The sequence below is a fragment of the Eumetopias jubatus genome, unplaced genomic scaffold, assembly GCF_037043125.1.
Source record: "Eumetopias jubatus isolate StellerSeaLion01/CBP00866 unplaced genomic scaffold, mEumJub1_p1.0 scaffold_10, whole genome shotgun sequence".
NCBI lineage: Eukaryota > Metazoa > Chordata > Mammalia > Carnivora > Otariidae > Eumetopias > Eumetopias jubatus.
In genome coordinates this window covers 62,182,900-62,193,393 of record NW_028274816.1, presented here as the reverse complement: position 1 = coordinate 62,193,393, position 10,494 = coordinate 62,182,900, and the positions used below count along the sequence as shown (strand labels likewise).

The 10,494-nt window shown below is 59.4% G+C and overlaps 2 protein-coding genes across 2 annotated transcripts; both read left to right on the top strand.

Moving 5' to 3' along the window:
* The first annotated feature begins 1,646 nt into the window (after positions 1–1,646).
* On the top strand, positions 1,647–6,066 carry GARIN5B (golgi associated RAB2 interactor family member 5B). Its single transcript, XM_028095102.2, has 9 exons — positions 1,647–2,036; positions 2,227–2,381; positions 2,520–2,778; positions 3,124–3,148; positions 3,309–3,373; positions 3,465–3,565; positions 3,659–3,711; positions 3,795–3,871; positions 4,300–6,066. Exons 1-9 carry the CDS (start codon positions 1,887–1,889, stop codon positions 6,064–6,066), a joined length of 2,652 nt encoding a protein of 883 aa, XP_027950903.2. The 5' UTR covers positions 1,647–1,886.
* A 2,866-nt stretch (positions 6,067–8,932) lies between these two features.
* COX6B2 (cytochrome c oxidase subunit 6B2) lies at positions 8,933–10,058 on the top strand. The gene is made up of 3 exons (XM_028095010.2): positions 8,933–9,044; positions 9,677–9,777; positions 9,896–10,058. The coding sequence occupies exons 1-3, from the start codon at positions 8,933–8,935 to the stop codon at positions 9,947–9,949; spliced, it is 267 nt and encodes an 88-aa protein (XP_027950811.1). The 3' UTR covers positions 9,950–10,058.
* Positions 10,059–10,494: the final 436 nt, after the last annotated feature.

Sequence of the window (10,494 nt, the reverse complement as noted above, 5' to 3'; positions counted from 1 at the left end):
GAAACCTTTGTAAGATGGAGAAAGGGGAATTAAATTTGTCATACACATCCACTTAGAGGCGATTTCTCTGAGCACTGAGGGTTGGGGGCTGGTCGTCAGGGTCCCTGGAGCAGAGAGAGGTAGGGACCCTTAGTGGGCAGGACAGCAGAGAGGAGATTGTTGGTCCCCCAGGGACCCTGAGTGCTGAGGGGCAGGGTCTGAGCCTGCACTTTGTAGGCACTCAGTAAATTGATAGAAGCTTCCAGAAGGCCATCCTATGCACTACAATACTTGCATGTGACAAAGGTACAAGTTTGACGTTCGTTATGGTGATGTTCACAACAGCAAATCAGAAACCACCTAGATGTCCAACAATGAGGGATGGTTTAATAAATTATACCCATCCATGTGATGGAATACCATCAGCCATGCCGAGGGGATGAGATGGAGGCTGCTTTAAGACAGAGAAAGCAGGCTACTGACCACTGCATGATTCCCATTTTGTGTCTCTCTGGATGGATGGATGGATGGATGGATGGATGGATGGATGGATGGATAGATGTTTTTAAAAGTCCTAGAACATGGGGCACCTGGCTGGCTCAGTCAGTAAAGCATGTGACTCTTGATCTCGGGGTCGTGACTTCCAGCCACACATTGGGCATAGAGCTTACTTTAAAAATAATAATAATAGGGATGCCTGGGTGGCTCAGCCTTCGGCTCAGGTCACAATCCCGAAGTCCCAGGATCGAGCCCCGCATCGGGCTCCCAGCTCAGCAGGGAGTCTGCTGCTCCCTCTGCTCTTCACCCTGTTCTCATGCTCTCTCTCGAATAAATAAAATCTTTAATAATAATAATAAGTCCTAGAAGAAAATGCACCAAAATGTTGACAATGGTCCCCTCAGGGTGGAAGATGGGGTAGAGTTATGAGTGACTTTTTAAAAAATCTGTGCTTATCTGTATTATCCAGAATTTCTACAATGACCATGTATTTTGCATGACACATTTAAAAAAATAATAAACACTTTTTAGAATGGAAGAATACCAGTCAACACCTTCTCCCCAAATAAACCCTCAGAAGGAGTCAAGAATCATGGCTCACTGAGTGCCTGCTCTGGACCGTGCCTTAAGTGTGGGGTTTTAATTACACGATCCCTTGAATGTGCCATTATGCCCCACTTCACAGGTGAGGGGAGGTGAGGTGGGGGTGGTGGTTGTTCAGGGTCACATGGCTAGGGAGAGACAACTGTGATTCTGCCGGAGGTCTGGCTCATTCCAAAGCACACGTCCCTTTCTTTAGAATCCATGTTGAGCAGTTGTTGCCACAGACACAAATAGGTTACATATGAGGAAACTGAGGTCCAGTGGGGGGTATGAGTCTTACTCAAGGTCCAGAGGAAGGACAGGTCAGTGGTGAGTTGGGGCTGTACTCAGGCCTCCCTTCTTAAGAGTCAGAAACTCTTGGTTAATTATTTGTTTACAATATCCAAGACAGCACCCCCCCCTGCCACCTGCCCCCACCAAGGGTCCAGTGTTTTCACTAGTTTGGGTCTGGATTGGGGGCTTCTGATTCACAGACTTCAACCCTGAAGACCCTAGGCCACATCTTGGGGAAGGGAGCCTATCCGTGCCCCCCAGAGAGTTCCCAGAAAGAGTCCTACATGTGTCTGATGAGGTCACAAAGCCCTTCCACAGGAAGGCTCCTCCCCCAGGCTAGGGCTGACCACCCCCCCTTCAGGGCCATGGCCAAGCCCTGGGGAAGCTCCACTCTCTGGAACCGCTGAGCTCCCACACCTGTGAAGCCCAAAGGGCCAGTACGGGTGGGCTGGGGGACACTGGGCAGACCATGTGCCCAGATGCCCGGCTCCCTGACTGTGTGTCCGTGGTGACTCATCTTTTCTCCAGCCGCCATGAACCGGTTTCAGAACATCAGGCGCATGGAGTCACTCCAGGGACCTTCAAAATGGGTCCCCACTCTGGGCGAGCTGCAGAAGACCCTCCAGAAGGGCGAGTACCTGCCCCTCCGCCCGCTGCCCATGTTCGAGAGTAACTTTGTCCAGGTCCCCAGCTTCCTGTACCCTGGGGGCGGAGAGAGGCAGGAGGGGATTGGAACTCCCTGGGCTGGGGGACTTGAACCCAGGCAGGCATGAGGCAGTGGGGGGACGGCAGCTCCGGTGGCAGGGGGCTTGGGCTGGGGGTGCCAGAGGAGCACTGGAGGAGTGGTTCCAGCCCCTCTCCCTGGCCCCCCAGGTGACCAATCAAGGGGCCCCCGTGTACGTGCACCACAGAACCAACCGTCTGACCATGGGCGTGGCTGCCTCCTTGCCAGGCCTGGCGCTGCCAGACATCCTGCTGATCGCTCAGCCTGGAGAGGGCAAGGAGTGCTCCCACCTCATCCTCACCAGGTGCCTCCATCCGCCCCATCTGCCCCAGGGAGCACCCAACCTCATCCTCACCAGGTGCCTCCATCCGCCCCATCTGCCCCCGCCCGGTCCCACCTCCTGCTCTACCATCTCCATCTCCTTCCTGCCCCCACCCCCCAGGATGCTCCCGCTGGACCTGGCCCACCTCTACGTGCATGATCTGTCTGCCTGGCGCCTTAAGCTGCGACTGATCACAGGCCGCTACTACTACCTGGAGCTGGACGCCCCTGATAAAGAGGCTGGCTTCCTGTTTGACCGCTGGATCCGTCTCATCAACCTGCTCCATGAGCCTGCCACAACCTGGGCCCCCAGGACTCTGAATACACCCACCATGGACCTGGCCCATGTGGTACCTCCGGCCTCTACCTGGCGCCTCCAGGTGGGCACTGCCCCCACAGCCCCCTGGGGCAACTATGGTTTTAGATTTCAGAGCCAAGACAAACAACCTGAAATCCAGAATCCCAAGAAATGAGGCTGGGGGCCTGGATGACAGAGGAGGGGCTGGGGGCTAGACTCCCGGGTCTGAGGGAGAAGGGGCTGGGGGCCTGGACTCCCGGGTCTGAGGGAGGAGGGGCTGGGGGCCTAGATTCCAGGGTTTGCAGGGGCAGAGGACAGGTCTTGGCAAGGGGAAGGGTTGGGGTCCTGGGGTCCTGGGCTGGTTAGGTAACGGAGATGTGGAAACCAGGAGGCGGCCACCCCTCCTGACTGGCCTCCTCGTCCACAGGCCCAGCCCCAGTGCAGACGTTCAGGTGAGCAGGCTCAGTGTCCATCAGGCTCTTCCCCGCTTCTCAGCATCTGCTGCAGTAGGAGTGGTCAGACCTTCCCCTTCTCCGCTGGCCAAGCCCCCTGCCCGTCTCCCTGTGTCCTCCCTGTCAGAGACACTGACTCAAAACCTCCCCTCCTCTGCAGTCATGATTGTTAAGCCCAACTTTCCTTACAAATTAATGGCATCTCAGAGACAGAAGAAGACCAAGGTGAGCAGGCCGGGCAGGACTGGCTGCGGATGGGTGGGGGCTGGGGGTGCTGTGCCTCCTCTCTGCCCTCCGTCCCTCCTCCCACTGTCAGACCCTCAAGCGCAGATTCAAGTCTCAGGCCGTGGGCGACTCTGTGCCTCTCATCTGGTCGCGTCTGGAGCATGCTGAAGCTAAAAAGAAATCTGCAGAAAAGTAGGCTTAGGGTCTTGCTCCTGGTGGGAGGGAGGGGAAGGCTGAGGACCCTGGTACAGATGCCATCATAGTCACACCACTTTGCCTCCACAGGTCCCAACCAAAACTCTACGCTGACACATCTCGGACAAAAATCCAGGTTTCTGGTGAGCACACCTCCCCCTCTATTATGGATCCGCAAAGTTCTCGCCCTTCCCCTGAAAGCTCAGACTACTTTCTTCCCACCCAGAGAAGCCCAGCATCACCATCCGTACCATCTTCAGCATCATTTCCAACACCATCAACAACACACAGTCCTCTTCCAAGGCAGCTATTTACTGGGGGCCCAACTCTTGGTCTGAGGGAGGAGGGGCTGGGGGGTCTGGACTCCTGGGTCTGAGGGAGGAGGAGCTGGGGGCCTAGATTCCTAGGTCTGAGGGAGGAGGGGCCTGGGGGTCTGGACTCCTGGGTCTGAGGGAGGAGGGGCCGGGGGTCTGGACTCCTGGGTCTGAGGGAGGAGGGGCTGGGGGCATGGACTCCTGGGTCTGAGGGAGGAGGGGCCGGGGGCCTGGACTCCTGGGTCTGAGGGAGGAGGGGCCGGGGGCCTGGACTCCTGGGTCTGAGGGAGGAGGGGCCGGGGGCCTGGACTCCTGGGTCTGAGGGAGGAGGGGCTGGGGGCATGGACTCCTGGGTCCTGGGTCTGGGAGCCTCCCCTGGTCCTGATCATCCTTCCCCTTCCTTCGGCCCATGTGCAGGGTTGCTCCTCTGACTCTGAGGTGGGCACGGTCCTGGGAGGTTTAGTGGAGACCCCGGTCCGCTGTATCTCGGAGGGCAGCCGTGAGCCTTCCTTGCTGGGCTCGTATGGTCACTTGGACACATACCTGTGGCGGCAGGCCATTGAAGAGCTGATGGACCCGGATTCCAGCACCTTGTCCTCTTCCGTCTTCTGCCCAGCCCCCGGCCCTCCGGCCTTCCCCCTCCCTGCCACTCTCTCTTTCCATAAGCACAAAGGAGAGGCTGGGCACAGGCAGCGGCCGCCACTCTCCCAGAAGACGCTGTCTACCCGTGCTGCCCCTTCGAAAGTTCCATTCATCCTCGACCAGTCCAAGAAGGTCTCAGCAGCACGTGCTCCATCCCAGAAGACCTCGACCGCCCCTGGCCCATCCCGGAGGGCCCCAGCTGCACCTGTGGCTCCTCAGAAGGCCCCAGTAGCACGTGGCCCGTCCCGGAAGGCCGCACCTGCGTCGGCTACTTCCCCGAAGGCCCCAGCGGTACATGGCACATCCCAGAAGGCCCCACCTGCTTCGGCTAGTCCTCAGAAGCCTCCAGCCGTACCTTTCCCATCTCCAAAGTCCCCACCTATACAGGCTCTTCCCCCAAAGGCTGTGTCCCCGACTCTCCAAAGGAGGAAATCTTTCTTCATCCCTACCCCGTCCCAGAAGGCTGTGACCTCACCTCGTCAGTACAAGATGACGCTGGATGGGGCCGATTTTGGCATGGTGCCTGAATTAAGTCCTAAAAGGGATGGGCTTGCGAGAAGGAAGCATGAAGGGACTCCACAGCCCATGTTGTACTTGGGCACCCAGGAGATGGACGTGCTAGAGACGAGGACCCAGAGAACATTCATGGCGCTGCCTTTCACCACCACGAAGAAGCAGTCAGAGGAAGTCGTGATCAGCAAAGCCCGGGAGATCACCGTGGATGGCCTGAAGGGCAGGGGCACGTTGGAGGACAGGGTCCACAAAAAGAAGGAGAAGATATCCCTGGACATGCCTGGCTTCAAATCCAAGGAGAGAGGAGAGCAGCAGAGGTGGCTCAAGACGCAGGAGCTGGCCATTGAGGGAGGCCCAGAGGAACAGAGCAGGCCCTTCTCGGTGGAGGGGCTCACCCTTGCCAAGATGATGATCATGGCCAACTGCAAGGAGCCACCCCAGAGGCCAGCTGCAGTCGGTCTGCCCTCCTGGCTCTCAGCTCCCCAGGCGTCTGCTATGTCAACAGAGGGCACAGTGCCCTTCAGCCCCCGTCACGTGTCCTCCCCGGAGGGGAAACCGGGGGCGGTTAGGGAGCAGTCCCCAGTGGGCATCTGGGTGCCCTCGCTGGAGGGGATACCAGTGGGGGTTAGGGAGCAGTCCCCGGTGGGCACCTGGGTGAAGGGGAAAATGCATCAGTGGGCAGAGAGGAGCAAGCAGCACTGGGTGAAGGAGCTTTCTCAGGACACAACAGGGCCTTCCGAAGTGCCCTGCGTCACAGAGCTGGAGATGGACAGTGCCTCCCAGTCTCCCATCCCTCTGCCCGCATCGGAGTGGGAGGGTGCACCCCGGTCGCCCATCTCTCTGACCCCCATCTCCAAGATGGAGGCTGGGGTGTCCCCACAGCTCACCAGTGTATCTCAAGAGCCTCAAGAGCCCAAGAAGATGTCAGATCTGAGCCCTCTGACCACGACCGGGTTGTCCTCAGAGGCTCTCTCACCCTCACCCTTGGAAGTGGAGTGTGTCAGTGCTTCAGCCAGGTACTTGGGGTGACAGCTAACATGTTCTGTCAACTCCATTCTCTGCAAGGTAGAGAGGATCATTCCCTCTTTTTTCACTTTTATTCATGGACTCGATATATAGTGGGTTTAAGTTCTAAGTACTGGGGACACAACACCGAGCAATTTGGGGAGTATATATGCTCCTGCCACCTGCTACGTAGAGCCCAGAGATGCTGTTTAACATCCTACAATGCACAGGATGGTCCCCCACCCCCACCCCCAACTACGAGCGATCCACACAAACTGTCCGTAGTGCTGAAGTTAGGAATCCTGACAGTAAAAAGTGAATCAATTATAGTGTATGATATAATGTGAGAGCTCCATGGGAAGACAGCAGGGGCGGGGGGGGGCTAGGCGTGAAGGTAGGCAGCCTCCAGGATGGGACTGGTTGGTCCAGGAGGGCCTCAGTGAGCTGATGTCACTCGTGTAAAAGACCTGGAGGGGGGGGGACTCCATGCACACATCTGGGGAAGATAGGTGTGTGCAATATTATGTTGGACCAAGAGTGAGTTCCAGGGGGCCCCAGAGTACAGAATGACGTTGGAAGAGTCAGGGAAGTGGTGGCGACCATGGGGGACCTTGCCGGCTTTGCTGCTGCTGAGTGAGCTGGGGTGGGGGGTGTTGGTGAACAGAATGGCTGGAAGTGATGTATGTTAGAAAGGGGCTCTCTCTGGCCCAAGCATCGGGAAGGTAAGGGGGCAAGGATGGAAGCCGGAAGAGTAGGCAGGAGGCAGGAACCATGATCCAGGCACGAGATGATGTTGGTTTGGACAACAGGGGAGGTGTTGGAAGTGTTGAGAAGAGGCAGGACTCTAGAGATGCTCCGATGGCTGGGCCAATGGATTGGCTCATGGGCTGGGCCTGTCCATGAGGCATCAAGGGCAACTGTAGGGTTTGGGATCTGGGACACTGGAGAGATGTTGTTCGTGGCCCTCAGCAGCATTGGGAGAAGCTGTAAATGCAGTAGGTGGCAGGTAGAGCATCAGGAATTCCGTTTTGGACATCTGAATTCCAAGATGTCTGGCGAAGATGTGCAGTAGGTAGCCGGATATGTGAGTCAGGAGTGACTTGGGAAATCATCGGCACATGGAGAGTTTCTGGAAGCTATGGGGACTGGAGGAGGTCTCCAGCCAGCGAGTGTAGACAACGAGGGTGTTTGGAAAAGGGGAGACCATAGTCGTGGTGGGCAGAATGGTGAGAGACGGGCATCCTGACCGCCACGGGAAGGGAGCAGCTGTGTCTAAGGCCACAGCGAGGTGCAGGACGATGGGACTGAGACAGGGCCTCTGGATTCATCAGCAAGGATTTGATTATTTGTTACACAGGGGTAACAAAGACCTGAATGCGGCAGGCCTAAGGAAGCACAGGAAGCAGGGAGTCACCTGCTGTGATGCTTGAAAACATGATGCTGGGGGAAAGGAGCCAGATGCAAAAGGCCTCCTTGTGGATGATGCCCTTTGTATGAAGCTTGCCGGGCAGGCAAATCCAAGCAGAATGGTGGTCGCCAGGAGCCGGGAATGATGGGAGGAATGGGGAGGCATCGCATACTGGGAACAGGGTCTCTTTGTGGGGTGATGAAACGTTCTGGAACTAGGTGGTTGTGGTCCCACAATGTTGTGAATGTAATTAATGGCACGGAACGACAGTTTAAAATGGTTGCGATGGTAAATTTTATGTGATGTGTATTTTCCCACTATATACCTACTTACCTACCTCCGTACTTTCGCAAAGAGGGGCTTCGGAGAGGAGGAGCAGACCAGCTTTTTGCAAGTAGCTTGCTGGAAGGGGAAGAGGGACCTGGAGAGGTAGCTGGTGTAGGAAGTGGTGGGCACAGAGAGATTGGGAGGAGAGGGATGTTAGTGCACTTGGGTGTGGTGTGAAGGATGCACAGCTAGGCTGGAGAGCAACTAGGCAGGAAGGAGAGGAACTGGGAGGTACACCGGGGGACAGGAAGACGCGGGGGGCGGGGGGAACCCTGTTCCAGCTCACGCTTCATTTAGCACGGGTTTACTGAGCACTCAGGGTGCTCTCCCTGTGGCCCCCAAAGCCCCCTTTGGCTTTTTCTCTCTCTCCAGCATGCTCAGTTCCGAGAGCCCTCAATAGCGGGATTCGGGGGACTCAATCTCAGTTGCCAAAGTGTCCAAAGGAGCCCAGCCTGGCCAGGTAGCCGGAGACCCCACAGACCCGCCTCAGTCCTGGCACCGGAGTCCAGGAGCTCAGACCCCACCCTGGCTCTTTCCTCTTCCCCACAGGCCCCCAGGGTGCTGTGCACCTCTACCGTAAGAAGCAGGGTGCTGAAAAGACCGGGCGGGGGGATGCTCCCTCTCCAGTAGAGACCAGAGCTATCTCTACGTTTATATATTGGGGGGCGGGGAGCGGGACAGGGGAGAGCCCGCGGGGAGCCCAGCTTCGCAGAGATTAAAAGCCTGAGTCTGAGACTCGGCAAAAGTGCCTGGGTGCCTGTGTGTGCGTGGGGGACCCGCAAGAGCTTCGTGGGGCTGGGGGCAGGAGGCGGCGGGTGTGGGGGTCCACGCAGACCCCGCCCCGCGTCTTGGAACATCCCCTGCAGCGCCGCGGCTCCCATTGGCTGGGGTCCAGGGGTCCCAGCCAATCCTGCCAGGGGTCGTGTTTCTCCTGGGCTGGACCCCCGAGACTCAGAAGCGAGGGGCACCCCTGGACGGAGCCACAAGCACAGCTGACCTAGTGACACGTTGACATCACTCTGGTGAGGGCAGGGCGGGTGGGATCAGGGGCTGGGCTTCGGGGTGGGGGCCAGCAGCTGGGTGCGGGTCGCAACGAGGGGCGCCCCCAAGCCCCACGGAGCCCCCCTTCCCCCGCAGGAGCTGCCGCCTCCGTGGATGTTGGATGTTGGTTCCCAGAAGCCGCCCAAGGGGAAATGGTCAACACCGCCCTTCGACCCGCGCTTCCCCAACCAGAACCAGACCCAAAACTGCTACCAGAACTTCCTGGGTGAGACCTTGCGGGCCAGGTTAGGGGCAGGGGGTGAGACAGGGGAGGCAGGAAGGGGAGCACCCCACCTGAAAATGGTAAGAAGGTCTGGGACCCGCCTTGGCGGCGGAGACCGTTGGGGTGGAAGGGGGAGGGGGAAAACCACGGTCCGCAGGGGCGGGGCCTGGTGTGGAGGGGGCGGGACCGAGTCCTGGAGGGAGAGGCGGGGCCTGGCCGGGAGTGGGCGGGGCCTGGCCTGGAGGGCCTTGACCAAGTCCTGGAGGGGCGGGGCCTGGTCTGGAGGGGGTGAGCCGACAATGGTGGGGTGGGGCCTGCCGGGAGTGGGCGGGGCCTGGCCCAGGGGGCCGGGACCTAGTCCTGGAGGGGCGGGGCGAGGGAGGGAGAGGCAGGGCCTGGCCGGGAGTGGGCGGGGCTTGGTCTGGAGCGGGTGAGCCGACCATGGTAGGCCGGGGTCTGGCCGTGGAGGGGCGGGGCCTGGAGGGGAGGGGCGGGATTGAGTCGTGGAGGGCGAGCGGACAGAGGGGGTGGGACCATCATTGGGGGAGGGAGCAAGGGGCGGTGCTAGGCCGGGAGGGGCGGGGCGGGGCGGGGCCGCAGGGCCACCCCTCCGGCCCGGCCCGCCCACCCTGCAGACTACCACCGCTGCGTCAAGAGAATGAATCGCCGCGGGAAGAGCACGCAGCCCTGCGAGTATTACTTCCGCGTGTTCCACTCGCTGTGCCCCATGAGCTGGGTGAGCAGGCCGAGGGGGCGCCGGCGGCCGGCCGGCCGGGGCTAGGGTCAAGGGTCCCGTGTAGCTGAGCCGGCGCCCTCTGCCTCCCCTCCCGCCACTCCCCCCCCCCCCCCGCCAGGTGCAGCGCTGGACCCAACAGATCCAGGACGGGACCTTCGCGGGCAACATCTGACGGCCTGAGTGCCGCCCCTCCGAAGGATCAGCGCACTGACCCCACATCCTGCCGTCTCGCGGAGACCCGGCCCCCGCTATCCACTCCCCAGTCTGTAAACCACCAATAAAGCTCCGTTGCTGCTGATATTTCTGCCTCATATCTGGCGTGGGGGCTGGAGAAGTCCTTCCTGTGTCAGTGCCCTGCAGCTAACACTACTGGTTCTGATGGGGAGGGGGCAGGGTTGGAGGGAGGATCGTCAGGTCTCTAGGGCAGGATCGAGCCCAGCCCCTCCCGCCCCCGCTCCAGTGCCTCCAGCGGGCAGCAGCCGCCCGCCCAGGCTCCGTGGAGGACAACACTTGCCCACGAGGGTGCTCCTGACTGTGCATCCCCACACCTGGTCCGCCCTTCATCTCCTCCCTCAGGATCTTCGCCTCTTACCTCCGCAGACTCCTTTGGGACTTGCATTCCCAAGTTCTAGGGGGTTGTTTGGTTGTGTACCCCCCAGCGCTGACCCCAACCCTCCCTCCCCAGCTCCGGACCCGTCCCCGGCTCTTCACCACTCT